This window comes from Sinocyclocheilus anshuiensis, unplaced genomic scaffold (assembly GCF_001515605.1).
Source record: "Sinocyclocheilus anshuiensis isolate Anshui unplaced genomic scaffold, SAMN03320099.WGS_v1.1 scaffold1941, whole genome shotgun sequence".
Lineage (NCBI taxonomy): Eukaryota > Metazoa > Chordata > Actinopteri > Cypriniformes > Cyprinidae > Sinocyclocheilus > Sinocyclocheilus anshuiensis.
The window spans coordinates 112,898-133,225 of NW_015536568.1; the positions used below are offsets into that span (position 1 = coordinate 112,898).

Below are 20,328 nucleotides of genomic sequence, written 5' to 3' on the forward strand. Positions count from 1 at the left end.
TATGATCACTGCACAGCTTCAAACGCATGCTGTAGGTGCCCGACGGCCCAACCTGCTCTAGTGAATAGCTGAACCCGTGCCCTCCCTGAACTCCATATTCTTGATGTCAAAAGTTCCGCCCTCTCTGCATTCCTTATTTGTCGAATGGAGGGAGGTAAGCAGAGCGGATTATACACCAGTGTCTGTGAACCCTCTGAAGCCTTGCAGATGTAGGATCAGATATCTTCTGGTCAATGGCAACCTTTATTAACCAGCCCTACACACTGAGGTAGTGGTTAGTTACCATTCAGAGGCACGTGCCGTAGATGCACCAGGGTCGTGGTAGTTCTAATGGAGCAAAACTACATTGTCAGCGGTGTTGTGACATGACACGTCTGTTGGCGACAGCAGCTTGCGTCATGAAACCGTTAATGACAGTCTGCTCTGTGGGAGGTGTGTGTGTGTGCATGAAGGAGAGGCGGTGCTGGTCTGTTGGTTTCTCCTCTCTCTTTGTGAAATCTAATGATACGCTTTAGTCTTTATGCATGGCAGTAACCCAATGTTCTTTGCTTTTCCCTGATGCATCACTCGAGTGCCCTGGGAACATGCGGGCGTCCGCGTCCCTGCTCAGACACACATTCCCAGACATGTGACTTGTTAAAAGAAGGCAGTAATTAGGGTGGGCAATGTCATGAGGTGACACATCAAAGCTTGAGTACTCTGTACTCTCCACGCAGGCAAAGAGCCAGGCTGATTTTTCCCAGAAATATCAGGGATTATACTCTGATCCAGTCACTCACACACACACACACACACACACACACACATACACTATCAACACACACTTTGGCTCAGAGAAAAGGACTCTCAAACCATCTGAATGAATTATGAGCATTTGTGTCATGTTTTGCAGGAGCAATGATAATGATGACACCACCAAGAGGAAGGTCAACCTGGTGTTCGAGAAAATCCTGACCTTGAAGTCACGGGCCGCTGGGAACGTGCAAGGCGACAACAAAGTGAGCCGTTGTTGTGGCATTGTAATTGGGTTCAACAAACAGCTAAGACTGTGAGCCTCTTATAAGAGAGACTTAGTCTATCTCTTGGAGAAAGTATAAAGGCTGACTGCGGTTATTTACTCAGCGAACAGCATAGTCATGGCTAATGTTTAAACATATGCAAGCAAATTCAGACAACCTAGCTAACCAACCTAAAATTTAACACACACCTACAAAATCATAAAATCTTGTATATGGAAAGACCAGCTTAGAGTGAATGAGCATTATAAATTCCCATCTTTTGAAATATTTATGATTAGAACAGGGATTTTTCTTGAGAACCTGCTGTTTTTATTCAGCTTTTATGTGAATCTGTATTGAATCACTATCATATAGTGCTAAAAAGAGCTCTGTTGCTTATAAACCTTCCTCTTTCAGTCTCCAGACCTTCCAGCCCAGGCTAGAGCCCTTCAGGAGCAGAAAGCAGAACTGGAAAAAGAAATCTCTGATCTCAAGAAACAGCTTGAGGATGAAAGCAAGGTAACGGTGAAACCCTCTCTCTCTCTCTCTCTCTCTCTCTCTCTCTCTCTCTCTCTATTTTTATGGATTTTTGAATCGTGAATCGTCAATTTCGGACAGTAATTGATTTAAAACGCTAAGAATCGAATGAATCGTGATTTCTATAGCAATTCAGTGCTTTCAAAATATATACACATTGAATTACTACAAGCACGAATTAATGGAGACTCCATTAATTGGTGTCTCCAGTATATAAAACAATCATAAAATTGCCATTAGGAAAAAAATTATAGATTACAAATGATTGATTATTGTCCAGCAGTGTATTTGATTACTTATAGCAAATTCAAAGTAAGAGATGAGAAAATAATTCCTTGTAAAACAAAATAAATAATAATAATACATACATGCATACAATTATTGTATTTGACATTTCTGTCACTTCTAATGATGGCTACACCCCTGGTGTGACAAAATGTTAGCCTATACATAATACATTTAAAGCTCTTTTTTTTAAATCTTGGCTTACATAAATTTCTACATATGTCATGCCAAAGCATCATTAAACTAGCATCTAACAATGGACGAAAGTGTTTTTTTGTTTTTGTTTGCTTTTTCTAACCTATGGTTCTGTAACCATAAAGGCTGCTGTGTAATTTCCCTCCTGACTAAGCATTTAAAGAATTTAGGGGAAGCCTTTAAATAATCCTGTGAATGCACTTAAAGAATGCAGAATCGAATCGTTGTGAATCGAATCGATTCACTGTCTACCCAAAGATTCACAGCCCTACCACTAACACCTCTGCAGCTTTAACTCGTCAACTGTACCATGGACCCCTGCTCTGTCTGTTTGGTCAGTCTGATAGAAGCTTCCGTGTTGACAGAAAATCCCACTCCTATCACCCCTTAAGATCAATAATCATATTAACCAATTACTGGCTTATTATAAAGACTGGGCCTTAAATCCAAAAAAAGATGCCCAGTGTCTCAAACAGTCAATGATTTTGAAGGTTCAGTAAGGTTACCGTCATTTCATGTCCTTACTGTCATTTCTTATTATATCTCTCTCTGCAGAAGCGCAGTGATCTGAGTGAGACTCAGCTGAAGACGGGAGCAGGAATGAAAGACTTGAGGAGAGAGCTGGACCAGAGTCAAGCCGAGTGCAGCAGACTGCAGGACAAGCTTAGTAAAACAGAGGCTGACCTGCGCACTACAGTGGAGGAGTAAGATACTGTCCTGTGGAAAGACCCACAATAAATATGTAGAAAACTCACTAAAAATAGAATACCTGTAATTGACAAATTCAGTTAAAAGCTCATATGTGACCCTGGAGCACAAAACCAGTCTTAAGTCGCTGGGGTATATTTGTAGCAATAGCCAAAAATACATTGTGTGGGTCAAAATTATTGATTTTTCTTTTATGCCAAAAATCATTAGGATATTAAGTAAAGATCATGTTCTCTTTTTCACGTTTCCTTGGTTGGTAGATGCACCGGGGACCTGTTTATAGCACTTAAAACCTGGAAAAGTCCGATTTTCATGATATGTCACCTTTAAAGGTGATTTTCTCAATATTTCGATTTTTTTTTGCACCCTCAGATTCCAGATATTCAAATAGTTTTATCTAGACCAAATATTGTCCTATCCTAACAAACCATTCATCAATGGAAAGCTTATTTATTCAGCTTTCAGATGATGTATAAACACTTAAGAGTTTTGTGGTCCAGGGTCACATATGTTAAACTTCTAGCCTGCACATTTGATTATATTTAAATCCATTCTGCAGAATTTGACCCCAAGTTCAAAGCAGAAGTTGATGTGAATCCTTCTTACGCGGTGAAAATCTATACTACCCTCAGATATGCAAGTTTCTGGGATTTCTCCATCCCGACTCTAAGGTTGTCAAAATAAAGTGTAAATTATCCTCTGTGACTCCATGGTTGGAATTGGCAGGGGTTTATATGGGCATGAGCTCAGCAGAATACCAGGCCTGTCTGCGTTGGCTCTTGTTTCAGTTCAGAATGCAGGTATTCTGAGTGTATTTGTGTGTGTGTTTATATCAGACTCTACCAGGTGAAAATGGAGAAAGAGCAGTACCAGACTGAGATTCGAGACCTTCAGGACCAGCTCTCAGAGATGCACGATGAGCTGGATGGAGCCAAGCAATCTCAAACAGACAGCACAGACAGAGAGGCCATGATGGAGGTACAGCATTAATACTTTTAATCAGCAAGCAGATATTAAATTAAACAAAAGTGACAAAAACTTTTATAATATTACAAAAGATTTATAGTTAAAATAATTACTGTTCTTTTGAATTCTCTATTCATCAGAGAATCCTTAAAAATGTATTACAGTTTCCACAAAAATATTAAGCAGCGTAACTGTTTTGAACATTGATAATAATAAGAAATTTTTCTTGAAATTCTAATGATTTGTGAAGGATCATTTGACAGACTGGAGTAATGACTGCGGAAAATAAAATATATTTAAATCGAAAACCAGTATTTTAAATTGTACTGCTATTTTATAATATTGCTGTTTTTTTACTGTATTTAATAAATGCACCACTGGAAAGCATACTGATCCCAAACTTTTGAACAATAGTGTAACTAATGAGGCACATAAAATATCATGGAAAGCCGTATATTTCCCATTCAAATTTTACTCTTCAGTAATCCGTAGCAACAGATCCAGCTTTGCATATTCAAAATAATTAAGACTTGAAACTGATGGCAGAACCTCTAACATTGTACTGTCTTCTCTAGGACTTCATACAACTGAAGCTAGACCTCCAGGAGCTGCTTCTAGCCAAAGAGGAGCAGGAGGAGCTGTTGAGGAGGCGTGAGAGGGAGCTGACCGCTCTCAAAGGAGCCCTGAAAGAAGAGGTGGCAACTCACGATCAGGAAGTGGATAAACTTAGGGAGCAGTATGAAAAGGAGATCCGTAAGCTGCAAATGGCTGTGGACGAAGCAAAACAGGTAAATTATATCTGCCTTTTTACGTTTTTAACCAAACCACCTCACAAATAAATCAGCGACAGCAGAGGTTTGTGTGATGTTAGAAACCATGTAAACATTTCCTGATCCTATTCCCTCTCTATCTCCCTATCATTTCCCGTCCTCACTGAAAGTGCCATGTAGCAAAGGAAATGTGAGGTTTGAAGTATTTTTATGCAGATTTCGCATGCAAGCATAGATGTTAAGACACACACATGTACTAATTTGTCAAATGATATAATCAGTTCAACACAAATATTGTCACAATATTAAAAACACTTTCACCTTCAGCCTCATCATCAGTTTTCATAAGAATTGAGTTCCTAGCAACTTCCAGTAGTTGACCATGATTATTTTGTTCAGATGAGGGGAAAACGGATGACAAAATCCCCAAATTCTGAAGAGACATGCAGTAAGACGTCGCGAGTTACAGAATAGAACAAACAGGAAGAGAAGGAGTGAAAGAGGTAGTTTGAGGACAGATAGGTCCTGGTGGCTGGAACTGCTTTAGCCTGCTTCTTAGCTCACTTCCTTTCTGCAACAAAGGAACTTCCTGTCCAGAGGAGGCCATTGTTGTCTCAGGTAAGCTGTATTTTAAAAGAGTAAACAGACAAAGCGCTTAATCTTGGTCAGGTGCCACAGTAAACCTGGTGCAGATCTCATTGTGCTTATTTTCGAAATGGCTGCACTAACGGATGCTGGGAGAATAGTGGATGGTTTTGTCCTTGGATCTTTGAGAAGTGGACAAAGAGACCGATTATGGACATTGGCTTTCTGGATATCTTAGCTGGCAACCAAGCCATCAGGCTCAACGAGTATTACAGTGCGCCTCTTCTTTATGGTGTTAGTGTTGATAGGAAGGCCCCATGTGGAGGAACACTGAAGGGTGAAGCACTAAATGGAGTTTAGCGCTGCTTGATTGCAGTGGCAGGCCGTCACTAATCTAATGAGGCTCTGATGGGGTGGTTGGCTGGTCTTTCTCTCCCTTTCTTTGAAAATGAATGATGGGTTTGTTTCATATGCAAATAGCTGGGGGAATTGCACATGACCAATAAGTGGGTCACTGTGCAGACAAGGGGTCTTACAGATGACACAATGAGGGGGGGGAGGTCTGTACAAAAAGGTTAGTTTGATTTGTTTGCCTTTGTTTTTTCCCCATAAGGTATTCTCCAACGTTTGCATTAGTTTAGACTACTGGTCTCAGGTTTCCCAGTACACCTTATGTGGATATTTCTACAAGGCTTTTGTTACCAGCAATGTAGAAATTGTAGGTGGTCAGTATAACTCTGTGTTTGTTTCTGTCCGTTTGTATGGCTGAATATAAAGGTGTTGCTCTGCCCTAATAGCAGGAGGGGGAACAGAAAGGGAAGTGGGGGGGTCACAATGTCCCCCTCTCAGCAAGAGATTCCTGATTCTCAACGGTTAGGCATCCTTGTGAAGGGATTCTCTCCCTGCTCCAATAGCCTTCCCTGTTTTCTTATTCGTAACTGGATTCTTTTACAAAAACCAGACCCTTACTATTATGACTAAGATTAGTTATGGACCGTTATATCAGCCAATTATTTCCATTTTGAGACGTCAAAATGTCCACTTGGTGGATTCAAAAGTTTTACCTGTATGGTACCTTATATGTATGTATATATGTATGTGTGTGTGGTTGTACATACATATATATGTAGTTGTTTTTTTGGTGTTTGGCTTAGTGTTATGTTAGAATCATTATTATACTCTTATACCTTTTGTTCTTTAATATTTTGAATTGTTTTTAGCTTTATTTTTTGTTTTTCATTTAAATGTTAAGTTTTGAAATTTTGTTGTATGCATTTGTCATTTTTATTTAATTTCTTTATTTTTAAAATGTGTATAAGTAGTATTTATAAAGATTTAGCTTTTAGTTTTGGATCTGTTTTTAGTTGTTTTAATACTACAATTGATTGCTTCTGTTGTCCTCATTTGTAAGTCGCTTTGGATAAAAGCATCTGCTAAATGACTAAATAAATAAATATTAGTTTGATACTCCATAATGGCATTGTGAATGGATAAGAGTTTTTGTTTTCAAAATGATTGTGATAAATGTGTTTATTAATCATGTATAACTGATTTATTGTCAATAAATGTGTATTATATCTCTAGGTTTTTAAATTAAAAGTTCCCATGGATTATAGATATAAAATCTTTTCATTAGCAATTGCTGATTTTCAACTTTAAACGCATATTATTCCTGACTGCTGAATTGGTACCAGAAACAAAAACTAAGTAAAATGAAAGCAATTTGATGATATCATGTATCATATCTTTTGAGATACAGTGGGTTAATATTACAGTAAGTTAATAATTTCTTCTTGAAATAAGTCTCTTATGCTCCTCAAACCTGTATTTGATCAAAATACAGTAAAAAATGTAATATTGTGAAATATTATAACAAATTAATAGAATTTTTAAAACATTTTCTATTTTAATATATTTTAACATGTTGTTTATTCCTGTGATGGCAAAGCTGAATTTTCAGCATTCATTGCTCCAGCCTTCAGCGTCTCGTAATCCTTTAAAAATCGTTTTGGTGCTCAAGAAACATTTCTTATTATTGTTGAAACAATGAAACAGTTGTGCTGCTAAATAGTTTTGTATCAGTGATAAAAAAAAAATTCAGGATTATTTGATGAATTGAAAGTTCAAAAGAACACCATTTAGTTAAAGTAGAGATTTTTTTAAATTATATACAAAAAATGTTTTACTGTCACTTTTGATCAATTTAATCTGTCCATGCTGAATATTTTTTTTTAAAGTGAAGTGTAAGTTATGAAGGTAAATGTAAAAAATGTCTCGGTTGTCTCTGGTCTACCCTACAGCCCCTCATATGAACAACTCATATTAGTCAAGCACCACTGAAAATCCAAAACAGATCTTGCATGGGTGGCTGGTATCAGGATCTGTAGCCTTTGGTGTATTTGAGTGCAGCGGCGTTGCTGTGCTGTATTTGTTTGTTTTGTGGGCTGTGGCTGATAGAGAGCGCTTACGGTCTCCTTGGGGCTGTTTGGGGAGCCGACGGTCTCACAGGACGTGGTGTGTTTCCTCAGGTGATGATAGCAAACTGTTCCGGCCTGCTCTGTGGTGATTCAGCTGGATGCCTGAGTGGGAAGAGGGGAAGTGTAGGAGGAGATAGAGGGACAGAGGGCTGTGCAACACTGGGGGAAAAAAAGAACAAAAACAGTGAAGAAAAGCCATATGAAAGCAAAGAGCTTCAAAGAGATTGTGCGTCTACGTCTCACCCTTCAGCCTAACTTTACAGTGTCTTGATGCACAGTGACAATGATTGTAAGAGATTACTGTGACAGTTCATAGTCTACATAAAAACAGCGGCCCTCATGCGTGACGCACACTTTGCGTGTAAGTAGGCCATGGCAGGGTCCTCACTACAGGCTGAACTCACTCCAGCACTGGCCTGGATTCCTCTGCCATTGTTCTCACTGTCCCGCAGAGGAGCCAAAGTCCCCTGCTGCCACATGAAGTGTAGCGTCCTGGAACCCTACAAACCCCCCACCATGAGCTCAGCAGAGGGGGTCCGACCCTCTGAGCTCCTGCCTTTATGAGATCAAACACAGAAGCACAAAGCTAAGGATTTAGCCCAGGCTCCGATTGAGGCCAAACTTCTTGGCAGTGGTTTTAAAGATGGGAGCGAGTGGAACATGATGGCAGTTATACCTGTAATGGTAGTGGCATGTGTCTTTGTGTATAGAAAACATGTGATGAGTCGCTTTAAGTTACAGTCACACCCAGTCTCATGACACCATCTGTATGTCTGAAGTGTTTATAACGGGTGTTTTGAATTTGGCTTTTATAAAGGAGGTGGCTGGGAAAGTTATTTGCCCAACCTGCTTCTCATTTCTGTTCCAGAGTCATAGTTACAAGGTGAAGGAGTTGTTTTATTTATTTACACAACGGTTCAAAGGTTTGGAGTCAGTAAGATTTTTTAAAAATGTTTTTTAAAGAAGTCTCTTATGCTCACCAAGGTTGCATTTATCTATATAAAATACAGCAAAACTATATATTGTTAAAATAACTGTTTTCCATTTGAATATGTAACTTGTTCCTGAAATGGCAAAGCTGAATTATTCCATTCAGCACATTCAAGATTTATTCAAAATAGTTATCATTATAAATTTATTTACTGTCATCTGATCATTTTAATGCATCTTTGCTAAAAGTAATAATTGCTTAAAAAATCTACTGACCCCAAACTTTTGGTAGCTTACAATGAAGCAAATGAACGTTAAAACATGAAAACATTATGAAAAGTACAGAGAAACTAAAGGAAAACAACTGAAGCCCCGGTTACACCTGGTTTTAACAGCAGTCTTGTGGGATATTATCTGGATATGCCATATCCGCCAAGTTTGCATTGTTATGTGACCCATGACATCTGCCGCGTCACTGTTTCCAACTATTTATTAATACAGCAACTTATCTCTATGGTTTTGTGGGTAGTTTTGGCAGTAGAGAAGTAGGCATATTTAGACATGGGGCGAGTGTAAGCAAATCCCAAAAAGTTTTGGGATCTGATCACCAGAAACGCATGTGATCCCATTTGTAGTGCAATATTTCCTAATGCGTCCCAGGCCACCTACTTGCTACATAATCGCTTCACCAAAACAATGGTTTTAAACTTTGTGAACAGGGTACAGCTCTACAAGTGCTTGGTCAAAACATTTGGGGAAGACTTGCACAAGATTTCATTTGCTCTTTTTGACGTCTCTGCATTTGAAATCTGTGTGCACTTTAAACCCTACAAGCCATCAACAATACCTTCCTCAACCAAAGAAAATGTTTTCTTCTCTCCTTCGCTGAAGGACGAGAGGAGGTTATTACAGGCGTCTTATGCAGCTGGAAAGAAGCCAGTGCTTTTCAAGCAGCGCTTTTTCATTTCCACCTTGAGCACCTCTCGCCCGTCCTTAGTATTTCGTCCTGCTTCAGCACATTTGTGTCTATGTGCCCTTTGTTTAGGAGCAAAGCTATTGTAACATATACCACCAGGATGCAGAAACAGACCCAGTGTTGTTTGGAGCTGGAGTGAAGCCTGAGTCTTTGGTGTTGCTGTGGTATTCAAAGGCTGAACAGTTTGTGCTTGGCTGATAAAGTTTCAAGTACCTTGGATGACCTGTCGCTTATGTTTCTGTGGTTGTGTATTCTTATCTCTCTTTCGAGTCACAAGGTTTTATTGAGAAAAGCACCTGGCATGTAAACAGAGGTCACATTGAAAAGTTGACCATAGGAATAGATGACTAATTGGTCTTGGCTCTCGCGGTGAAAACACAAGCTTGGTTGTTTTCATTGAGGTAAAAACAGAGCTGAATTTTGGATGCGAGGAAAGCAGGATTTCCTGTAATTTTGCACATTCTGAATATAATGTGGATGAAATCACTGCTTACACATGCTGAGGTACAAGTTATGTATCAGTGCATCTGTGTGGGTACAAGACAATGAATCATTGTACACAGTTATGGTTTGCTGTAACAATTTTGATACGTGATGTATTTATGAAGGTCATTATGTGTTTTATTGGGAAAAACTTAGTGATAAGTGATAATTTCCTAAATCTACGAAAAAAGCCAGCTGTTTTTTTTTTAGTTAGCAAGTCTTTAAATATTATTGGTTTATATTATTGTTTTTTTTTTTAATATTTTTTATGTATATTTATGTATTTATCTATTTTATATATATATAATTACAGTATATGTATTTAAATGAATTGTTAGTGTAAGAGAAATTACATTGCCTGCAGAGCAGTATATACGTAAATGGTGTGACGATGACAGTCAGGGTTGACCTGTGATTAAATTTTGTATGGCTTTCTGGATGGCTTTAAGATTATGTTGTACCCCCTCAAATTAAAAATTTGACATGTAAACCTGAGTGATTTTTGAATGGATTAGAGAGGTTTAGCTCTTTGGAAAAACTGTGATGCATGTGAAGGAGAAAATCATGGGGAATTTGGGATGGCTTTAGGCAGGTTTATTAGTTTCTCTGATGGTTTAGGCAATAAACGGTGCTGTGAAGATTTAGCAGTGCAAAGCATGAGGACGCTCCGTGTCCTTGTTAGGAGTTCATGAACTGATTGTGATTCTCCTGCCATTGTTATTCTTGAGCTTTTTGAATGCTCTCACAATGCTGGTTAATGCCCGACTATACATAAACAGCCCAGGCAGGCTAGAGCACCATTCAGAGCACACTGCTTTCTCAAATCTCTCTGAGCCTTTGTAATGCCTCTGTCAAGAAAAGAAGCACAGCAACATTGCTCCGCTTGACCCTTTCTGTTCGTCAAAGAACTGACTGCGGGAACTGGGGCACGGAGGGAAAGAGAATGTGTGAATGTTCGTTAAATACAAACAAGAGTTTCATCAGATTCCCCAGTGCAACAGTTTCTCAGCACCATCCCTGTGTCCTGTAGTTTATCAGCAGTGAAATGCCTCACTCCAAGTAAAGGGAAAAGGATATTGCAACAATTAAACCATGGTAACCTTCTCTGAAGGACACAGCCATCATGATAAGCGGGGTCATGTGATGCCGCAGCTTTTCTGAAGACAAAAGCGGTGACATTTACAATTTTAAAAGGTCATTCCTCACTAAACTTTGTCAACCTTTGCTATTTTCTGTAGTTTTGCAAGCGTAGAGTATGTTGTCTTTTGCTAGGTACATAATAGCGAGGCACCGCTGTAGTTTAGGGGTGGTGGTGTGGCGTAACAGATGTTTGGGTTTGTTTTGGGGCGGTTCGACGTGGTTATTTTGGGTGGTGTTGTGGTTAATGAGTAAGGTATTACTGACCAGTCAGGGCAGCTGAGAGGGAGAGCGATTCAAAAAGGGGCTTCAGGACTTTGAACTCAAAGCAGAACTGACAGAAATCCACCCCAGTCTGCTAATGAGTCACCGCTGTGTTAGGCTTGGAATGACTTTACATTAACACACACACACACACACACACACACACAAAGTTGTGTGTCGTCGTCCGGATGTTCGTTGATCACAGGGTTTGCAATTGTAGTTCCACTCCATTAGGGCACAGGTATTTCAGAAACGATCTTACCTGTAACCTATAATCCTGATCTAAGGCATTTACTTTTGTGAATTTTAAAGTTTGTAGAAAATACAATGTCGACTACAGCTAGCATTTATCAGCACAGAACAAATTTTGCTCAGTAGTAGCTTTTTGTTTAGCTATAATTCGAGTATTGTCTTTGTCCACAGTTGCTCACAGTGGATGGTTAAACCAGTTAGGCAACATTCCCTCATGCATAGCAAACGATCTACCTGCTCGTCCCGTTCTGGGGCCATCCGTGTTGTGTGTAATATTTGAGCTGTCATCAACAGGATAAACAGTCCTTCGGTGCATGACAGCTGTCTCTGTTTGTTAGCTGAAAACCTCACAAGGAGTTCTGTACGTGTTGTTTTAGGTGTCCTTGTCCATAGCAGAATGAGTTTGGAATGACACAATGCATTTTACACGTACAGAAGCTCTACAGGACAGTCTCGCTTATTCATAAAACTTGGTGAAGAAGAACGACGAGCGCTCTAATACTGGCAGAGCGAAAGCCCAAACCAGACAAAGAGGCAGCCACCAACAGAGCACAGTCTAATTAAGGAATTTGCTCACGTTCTGAGATGGCTGCTGAAGCCGTAACTCGTCAAAAGGCTTAAGGAATCAGGAAACTGTATAATGTGTCAGGTTGAGTCATTGAGAAACTGAAGGAGACATGCTTAGCTAACTCTAAATGGACGGTGCTAAATCGTACAGGGACGTTCAATTCAGGTCTGATTCACTGCATTTATATTGGCCCACATCATTTAAGGGGGTGTCAAAGGTCAGAGGCCTGTTGTCCCACACTCACTTTTCCATTAGACACATTGTTGTAGGAGTTCATTGATGAGTATTTCAACTCCAGCACTACAGTCTAAATTTTTACTTTAAACCAGCTTCTACAACTCAAAAATTCACTAATAGGTAAACTGACAACATATACATATTTATAACTGTCTAACGAAGCTGTATTTTGCATTATTTTGTTAAATAAGTATATTTGCCCCATGGCGGTTGGGTTATTTAATGCTTTTTCTTACATATTACGAAACCTATACAGTAGGGCTGTGCAATCTATCTAAATTATCGAAATGTCGCAAATGTACATATCGCAATATGCGTATCGCTACAGCTTGCAATATTTGGGGCCATGAACAAAAGACAAAGAGAAAATCCCTCACTGCTCTTACCTAAATAACTTTTGTAGCTTAAAGGGGTCATATGAGTACAAAAAATATTGCAGGTGTTGCTTGCATCTTATACGAGATGGGCCAGTCTCTGTCTCTGACTGAAACATGATTTGTGATATGTTTTCTTTTTTTCTATTTCTGTTTCAAATATTACATTTACATTTAGTCGTTTAGCAGACACTTTTATCCAAAGCGAGTTACAAATGAGGACAATGGAAGCCATCAAAATCAACAAAAGAGCAATGATATACAAGTGCTATAACAAGTCTCAGTTAGCCTAACGCAGTACACATAGCACTATACAGTACAAAAAATATTGCAGGTGTTGCTTGCATCTTATACGAGATGGGCCAGTCTCTGTCTCTGACTGAAACATGATTTGTGATATGTTTTCTTTTTTTCTATTTCTGTTTCAAATATTACATTTACATTTAGTCGTTTAGCAGACACTTTTATCCAAAGCGAGTTACAAATGAGGACAATGGAAGCCATCAAAATCAACAAAAGAGCAATGATATACAAGTGCTATAACAAGTCTCAGTTAGCCTAACGCAGTACACGTAGCAAGGTTTTTTTTAAATCATATAATGAATAAAAAGAAAACCGATAGAATAGAAAAAGAATAGAGCAAGCTAGTGTTAGAGGCCTTTTTTGCTTTTTGTTAATTGTTTAATAAATAAAAAGAAAACAAATAGAATATAAAAAGAATAGAGAAGTTAGTGTTAGTTTTTTTTAAAGAAAACAAGTAGTTAGTAAATTAATAGAGTGCAAGTCTAAAAAGAGTCTTTTTCAAGTCTTTTTTTTTTTTTTTAAAGAGTAGAATTAGAATAGAGAGTGCTAGAATTAGAGGGTCAAATAAAGATGCAAGAGATGTGTTTTAGCCGATTCTTGAAGATGGCTAAGGACTCAGCTGCTCGGATTGAGTTGGGCAATATATTCTGTTATTTTGAACACTCAAATTATCAAAGAATTGAGAAAAAAATAGATCCTGAATATGAACCAGCACAAATGTTTTAATTTCAAGCTGATAATAATAAGAAATGTTTCTTGAGCACCAAATCAGTATTCTGAAGCATCATGTGACACTGAAAACTGAAGTAATGGCTGCTGAAAATTCAGCTTTGCAATTACAGAGATAAATTAAAATTAATATTGAAAAGGTTATTTAAAATTGTAATTATATTTCACAATATTACTGTTTTTCTGTATTTTTGATCAAATAAATGCAGCCTCGGTGAGCATAAAAACTCTTTCAAAAACTTTACAAAAATTTTAATGACCCCAGAATCTAAATAAACCTAAATTACATTTTCTTGAGAATAGGTCTGTTGCTCTTACAATTCATTGGGAACCAGTGTTGGGCTGCATAAGTTTTGCCTGAATTTGGTGTTCATTTTGGAGCCTGAAGCTATGTGGGTTTTCAAGATAACTGTAATTTTATGTAACATTGTGTTTTTCTGTTTTGTCCTCTCTTTCTAGAACAATGTTACAGCCAGTAAGGAAAAGGAGGAAGTGGAGGCGGCACGGAAGGCATCCGAGGGCCAGGCAGGCCGTCTGTCTCAGGAGGTGGAGAGACTGCGCAAGAGGGCACAGGAGCTGGAGAATGAGGTTGCCAAACTCAACCGCATCATTGATGAAGCCAAGCTGCAGGAGAGCAGGCTGGGGGAGCGAGCTGTCCGTCTGGAGGTACCTTCAGCCCGCTCTTTGATTGTGTGAAAAAGAAATACACTTACATTTATACTCACAACCCCAAGGCAAACGTCACATGAACTTCTCATGTGCTGAGATTTTCTTCCACTTCGTTTTTTATTACTTTCTAATGATTACATCAACATGAGGCAGTTTCCCCAGACGAAGATTAAGATTGTCCTGTCTTGAGGTCCATCAGCTCTGAATCCCAGCTCTGAATCCCCATTAACTCTGGGGAATGGCTTAATCTGTGTCTAGAAATGCAGACACAGAGATGTAAAACATCTGTACTGTGTTTATTTGTGACTAGAAAGAGAAAAGGCAGTTGGAGGAGTCTCTTGCTGAGGTCAGGGAACAGGAAGAGGAAATGACCCGTGCAAACCGGGCTCTTGGCAGTCGCCTAGAGGATGTGCAGGTGAGAGCTGGGAAACCCAAGTTTGAGCTGTAGCTAAAATAGCAAAAAATCATGTTTGGTTGAGTTATTATTGATTTGTTGCTTGTTTTGTGTTTGGGGTCTCTGTGTCATCATTCTAATATGCTAATTTGCTGCTCCAGAAACATTTCTTAGTGTTATCAATGTTGAAAACAGTTTTGCTGCTTAATATTTTTGAGGAAACCACTATACATTAAGTATTCTTAGATTAATAGAAAGTTGAAAAGAACAGCATTTACAGGTGCATCTCAATAAATTAGAATGTCGTGGAAAAGTTCATTTATTTCAGTAATTCAACTCAAATTGTGAAACTTGTGTATTAAATCAATTCAGTGCACACAGACTGAAGTAGTTTAAGTCTTTGGTTCTTTTAATTGTGATGATTTTGGCTCACATTTAACAAAAACCCACCAATTCACTATCTCAACAAATTAGAATATGGTGACATGCCAATCAGCTAATCAACTCAAAACACCTGCAAAGGTTTCCTGAGCCTTCAAAATGGTCTCTCAGTTTGGTTCACTAGGCTACACGATCATGGGGAAGATGACATTCTAATTTATTGAGATGCACCTGTATTTGAAATAAAATGATATTTTCATAACAATGTAATAGTCTTTACTGTCACTTTAATGTATCCTTGAAGAATAAAAGTATTTATTTCTTTCAAAAAATCTTTCTGACCTTAACTTTTGAACATTAGTGTAGAAGTCTAAATTAAACAGTCAAATTCCTGAATAATAATGTCTTTTTTTTTTACAGATTCAGATATGTATATGATGTTTCATTTAAGTCACACGTCTTAAATCACTCAAAGAAGCTTTACTATTTTAATAATTGTCCTAAAGGACGTCAATTTTACGGTGTTAAATGATACTTTCCCATCCAGAGAAGCTTGACCAAAATGACCCAAGAGCACCATGAGCTGCAGGAGCGACTAAAGGATGAGAGGAGTCAGAAAGAACAGTTTAAAAACACCAAGAATGAGATTGAAGATGAGAGGAGGCTGCTGGACCGGACTGTGGAGAAACTGCAACGGGAGGTGAGAATAATGTGCTTTTTTTTTAATCATGTAAAGGTCTTAATAAGCTTATTAGTAAGTTGCTTTCAGTACATGCTTTTGAATTCACTGAGGAGCACAACCTGAGCTGGTTAACTAGCGTGATTTGTGTCACTGAAACCTGGGCTGAAGCCGATAAATGTCTGAAGAATTGGCAAGTTTTTTTTTCCTCTGTCCTACTGGTTTTTCAATATCTCTTTCTGTCTGTATAGATGTATGAGATAGTGGAGGCATCTCAGAGCTCAACTCAGGAGCTGCAAGAGCAGATAGACATGTACAAGGAGAAGAACCGGAGGGAAATGGCAGAGCTGCAGAAACAGCTGAGAGAGGGAGGTCTGGAGCTGGAGAAGTCACATCATACCGCCAAGACCCTTCAGGAGGAGGTGGGTGGAGGAGGGCCGTTATATCAACAAAATGTTATGAAAATCGCCAACCTGAAAACAAAACAAATCATTTCTAAATCCTGAAATAGACTAAGAACCAGCTGGTCTGAGCTGCAACTGCTTTATTAAGCAGTTTTAATATTCTGTTTATTAAGCACACGCTGCAGTTATTTTGTCTACCGCTTTAAATGCATGCACTCTTAAAAGTCGGGTAAATTCTGATTGGCTGTCATTGTTTTTATTTGTAAAAAAATGTTTTGAAAGTGATTCCAACAATACTGTCTCTGTGCGCCGTTATAGTTGTGGTGTGGACTTCCCTATTTTCATAGAGTTAAAATTATTTTTAAAATTTGTATAATTATCATTATAGTTCTCGGCCTTGGTATGAACAGGCATGTACCCTTTGATACTTAGTGCTACAAAATACATAAATATGTCCAAACTGTGGTGTTACCATTGTAACTGTCCAAAAAAGTTCCATTATGCAGTTTGTTTGACTTGGAATACATTTCATTGGTAGGATCATCTGAGGTAAACATTTGAAAGTGAAACACAGAGAAGCCTGTCAGTGTTTAAGCCCTTATCCTCCGAGTTCATGCTTTATTTATCCAACAGCACAAAAAAAATCATGTAAACATGGGAAGTGTACCTAGCCAAAGTGAAGCTTGCATTTCTTAAAAAGATGTACTACGTGTTTCTGAAGAAGCATAACAGTTGGCTAGAGATGTTTTTCAATGTAAACTCCGCCAAATGCCACGTTAAACATTAATTTGCATAACTTCCATGTTATTCAGTTGATCTCTTTCTCTGTGGAGATGAACACCACCATATCAGCTCTCTCAGTGTTAAATAAACCTCTGGAATGTTCCTCGCCACCATTAATCATCGGCCGACATTCTTTTGGCAGATCAGATTTTTCAATCACTTCAGCTCTTATTCGCAGTCCCTATCCAACCCTTCAGTTTATATACTCAACAACCCCAAGTGGGACTAACCTTTGACCTCTGCTGTTATGCGCTTTAACCCTGTCAGCACTGTGGCATTTGAAGAATGTTATTGTTTGATATGGGAATCAGGCATTATTGGTCAGCCCTGTGAATGAGGTCCTGTGGAACAGTGGGGACGGGACCCATCCCCCCAATCTCATTAACACTTTGTGAGCTGAGAACAAGAGTGTAATCTGGCCCGCTTTCAAGGCTCACTGACTGACTGTAATTCTGCACTGCTGCCTGTGAAATATCTGTTCATGAGTGTCAGGAAGAAAAATTAAAAGAAAAACAAACCGCAAAAAGAAGAGATGCAACAGTGAGACGTCCTCCGCTGCACAGCTGTGTGTGAAGGAAGAGAAGGATGCTGTGTTCCTGTGGGGAGTGTTGGGTCTGAGCGATGACCTACTGACACCTCATCCTCCCAGAATTCCATCTTACACATGTTCTCCTCTCAAACACATTCTCTTCATACAGAGCATGACCTCAATCTCACAGCTGTTTCCTCTGGAGCGATACACCTCTGCTATAAAACCAAATCACACCCATTAAAGCTGTATGCTTCTTACATGCAGTGCACACATTAACACATTTTATCCTTCTTTACTGAATATTTATTACCCAGTTTCTTTTTAAAAAAATACATGTAAATCTCAAAATCATTTGTTTCATGTTGAAGTGTATATTTCACATGCGTTTAGGAGGTCACTCTTGACAAAGGCAGCATCTTGTGGCCGAAAATGTAACTGCAGGAACTGGACAGCAAAATGTACAAATCATGTTCAGGAGAGAGATTAATTTCACACATGTAGCACAGCATGAATATCATGGTACAAATTAAATGGTAATGATGTTTAAAGGACAAAATTCAATTGCAGATGTTTTAAATTATATATAAAATTATGAAAATATTCATATATCACACCGCTTTTCCTCTGTAGGGTTGCAGGATATATAAAGTATTATATTATAAATCACTCATCACGTACTCCAAACTTTTGGACGGTTTTTTGTAAGTATATATATATATATATATATATGTATGTATGTATGTATGTATACACATACATACATATACAGTGTGATATAGTATATATATATTGTAATGTGGTTTCCACAAAAATATTAAGCAACACAGCTGTTTTCAGCATTGTTTCTTGAGCAGCAAATCATATTAGAATGATTTCTGAAAGATCATGTGACACTGAAGACGGGAGTAATGGCTGCTGAAAATTCAGCTTTACCATCACAGCAATAAATTACATTTTAAAATATACCCATATAGAAAATAGTTACTTTAAATTGTAATAATATTTCATAATAGTACTGTTTTTACTGCATTTTTTAATCAAATAAATGTTGCCTTGGTGAGCATAAGAGACTGCTTTCAAAAATCTTTAAACAAACAATCTTTTGAATATGAATCTTTTCACCACTTCTGTATGTTTATTGGTTCATTTAATTATGCTTTCAGATACCAATAAGAGTATAATACTGTCTGATCTGTTTTACCCATTTTTACCAAATCAAAATCCACTACAGAATTCTGAAGGTTTTCTCCTAAAATCAGTGCTGAAAATGTGAAAAATATTTAGTCTTAGGCCTGTTCCCAGCCATCCGTCTGGATGTAAAAGAGTTCTCAGACTAAAATGTGACTGTGTGTGTTTCAGCTGGCTCGTGTGCAGGAGGATCTGCGGCAGTGTCAGAAAGACAGAGATGAAGCGCTGCAGAGAGTGAAGGACCTGGAGCAGAAGGTTTTTGAACTAGAGGTCGAGACCGAGACCAAAGCCCATTCAAACGACAAAACCAGACAAGTCAAACTCTTGGAGGTGCAGCACTAATAGAGACATGTCTTCTTTTTACGTCATCAAATGTTTCTTGAACTGTTGACTATGTTATAATGTAAATTTGTTCTAATGTACAAAGTGCGTTCATCTGTCAACAGGACCGTCTGTCTGCAGTGCAGATGGAGCTGGAGGAGGAGAGACAGAATGGAGACTTGCTGTTGGAGAGAATAGACAGAGGAAGAGAACAAGTGAGATCCTCTTGACACATTGTTACTCATTTTTTACCATAATGAATAGTTAAATCATTAACATTTTGCAGTGAACAATTCTATCTTAAATTTTAGATTTTTTTTAGACCGGGCATATCCCAGATGTCTCTTTTCAAGAGGTGCTTCCTGGGATGCTTTTTAAATAGTATTGATGAAGTTTTCATGTATATGTACATTTTCCTCATTATCTCGCCCAACTTGCCCATTTAAATGGTTAAAATATTAGTTTATAATAAAATTCATACAAACTAATGTAAAACATTTAATCGTAAGCCCTTTTGATTTGACTGGGGTCTGTATTAATTTACATATAATTTACATTAAAGTGAACTGAAGAAATGCACAATTTTCAAATCATGTCTCTGCCGCTCAAAATGTTGTATTTTTAGTCTTTCTCCATGTGTATATTGTTAAGCCACACACACTTTTTCATTCCTGGTGAAATACAAGTGACAGAATTGAACTTGAATGCTTGATCAGCTGTTGGGTTCTTCTTTTTAAAGTTGCACTCGAGATTCAGAGTTAATTCACACCAGAGCAAGAGAAAGATGGAGTGTGAGAGGGAGTGCATTGTAAGAGGAGCTTGCATAATCGTTATCTTTGGCAGCCTGCCTCTTGGTGAAAGAGTGCCTGTCCGAATTTCAGGCATCAATTAAGAGCTTTCTCTAAAGCTCCACTTCGGCCAAAATATGCAAGTGGCCAGGCACCTCAAGCCGGCCAGTGGCAAAGCTGACTCTAAAGTAAGCAAGATAATCCCAGTAAAGGAAACATGTTGCAAACTCAGGCACAGATGATACATGTTTCCTGAGAAACAAGGTCTGGTTTCTACAAGCTCAGACTTTTTTTATGGAAGCAAGACAAACTTATATGTGCAGTTTATTTTTTGAAGCAAGCCATTTTAGGATCATGCATCATTTGGTTGGACCTATGACTTCTTGAACTTGGACCTTTTAAAACTTTCTTCACA

General features: G+C 38.3%; 1 protein-coding gene across 1 annotated transcript in view; it reads left to right on the forward strand.

The window, feature by feature from the left end:
* The window catches only part of LOC107702116 (cingulin-like 1), a 30,157-nt gene that overhangs the window by 5,096 nt on the left and 4,733 nt on the right, over positions 1–20,328 (forward strand). Inside the window, exons 4-14 of the mRNA XM_016504349.1 lie at positions 893–998; positions 1,416–1,517; positions 2,571–2,719; positions 3,560–3,701; positions 4,265–4,477; positions 14,234–14,440; positions 14,754–14,858; positions 15,766–15,918; positions 16,149–16,319; positions 18,976–19,134; positions 19,251–19,340. Coding sequence (XP_016359835.1) covers positions 893–998; positions 1,416–1,517; positions 2,571–2,719; positions 3,560–3,701; positions 4,265–4,477; positions 14,234–14,440; positions 14,754–14,858; positions 15,766–15,918; positions 16,149–16,319; positions 18,976–19,134; positions 19,251–19,340 — 1,597 coding nt within the window. The remainder of the gene's footprint in view (positions 1–892; positions 999–1,415; positions 1,518–2,570; positions 2,720–3,559; positions 3,702–4,264; positions 4,478–14,233; positions 14,441–14,753; positions 14,859–15,765; positions 15,919–16,148; positions 16,320–18,975; positions 19,135–19,250; positions 19,341–20,328) is intronic.